Source organism: Pygoscelis adeliae, unplaced genomic scaffold (assembly GCF_000699105.1).
Source record: "Pygoscelis adeliae isolate BGI_AS28 unplaced genomic scaffold, ASM69910v1 Scaffold262, whole genome shotgun sequence".
Taxonomy (NCBI): Eukaryota; Metazoa; Chordata; class Aves; order Sphenisciformes; family Spheniscidae; genus Pygoscelis; species Pygoscelis adeliae.
The window spans coordinates 689,813-690,985 of record NW_008824184.1 but is presented as its reverse complement, the minus strand read 5'-3'; the positions used below and the strand labels follow the sequence as shown (position 1 = coordinate 690,985).

General features: G+C 69.0%; 1 protein-coding gene across 1 annotated transcript in view; it reads left to right on the top strand.

Annotated features, from left to right (window-relative positions):
• Positions 1-43: 43 nt before the first annotated feature.
• Positions 44-1,173, top strand: part of LOC103925681 (beta-crystallin B2-like) — a 2,773-nt gene continuing 1,643 nt past the window's right edge. The window contains exons 1-2 of the mRNA XM_009334427.1: positions 44-126; positions 642-818. Of these exons, the coding sequence (XP_009332702.1) occupies positions 44-126; positions 642-818 (260 nt within the window). The remainder of the gene's footprint in view (positions 127-641; positions 819-1,173) is intronic.

Below are 1,173 nucleotides of genomic sequence, written 5' to 3'. Positions count from 1 at the left end.
GCCCGGGGCCCCCCCCCAGGCTGGGAGCACCTGAGCTGCCGCCATGCAGCCCCTCGCCAGCACCCCACAGCGCTCCCGGCTGGTGCTGAGCATCGCCGGCCATGATGCTGAGCTGTTTGCAGAGGGGTGAGGGGATGGGGAGCAGGGTGGGAGATGCATGGGATTTTGCTGGCGTCCCACAGCCCCGGTGCAGGCGGAGCGGGTAGGAATGGATCAACTCCTAATCTCCCGCCACCTCTGCAGACACAGCAGATCTGCCCCCCACCGCCCCGCTGACCCATGAAATCTGTGCTGAGCTGGTGGCGCTCGGCCCCCGGGGCCGCCCTGGTGCCTCCCCGTGTGTGCTGGGTGCCCTGCGTGCTGTGTCCCGCCGGCGGCTGCGATGCTTGAGCCAGAGCCTGGGCTGCTCAGCTATTTGAAGCCTGGTGCGAGTGCAGGCATCCCTCTGCGAGCAGCACCAGGGCGCTGGGCTGGCGCCGGCCAGCTCAGAGGGATGGAAACATTGGTTCGTGCTAGCAGGCTCATTAAAAGCCACTGAAGTGCAGGTTTTGGGGGCCAGCATGAGGTCTGGGCTGCAGCCGATGTAAGGCCCTGCTGAGCCGGTGGCCGGGGACAGCGTGTGCCCCCCGCCCCGGTGCCAGGGGCGGCGTGCCCTGCTCTGAGGCCCCTGCTCTCTTCCAGATCGCCATCTTCGAGCAGGAGAACTTCCAGGGCCGGTGCCATGAGCTCAGTGGTGCCTGCCCCAACCTGAAGGAAGCTGGTGTGGAGAAAGTGGGCTCCATCCTCGTGCACTCTGGACCGTACGTGCCGGGGGGGGGGTTGGGAGGCCGTGGCGGTGCATGGGAGGGAGGTAGGGGCTGGGATGGGGAGGGGCTCTCCCCGCTGCCGGCGATTCCGCCCCGCCAATGCTGCCGTGCTGCTTCCCCAGCTCACCCCGGTGGGGGCTGGGTGCCAGGGGGTGCCAGCGGGTGAGCAGGGGGTGACAGGGTCCCCTGGGTGGGCTGGTCTCCCCCAGCCCTGCTCAGTGGGAGGGGAGCTGGAGGGGTGTGGGCATGGGCAGGGATCGTGGCATTGCCCCCAGTTTGGTTTCCTTCCTTTCGGGAGCAGGGAGAGGCAGGGATGGCACCCCCCCGGCAGGGTCTGGCGCGCGCCGGGGGGACCACTCTCCGCCCC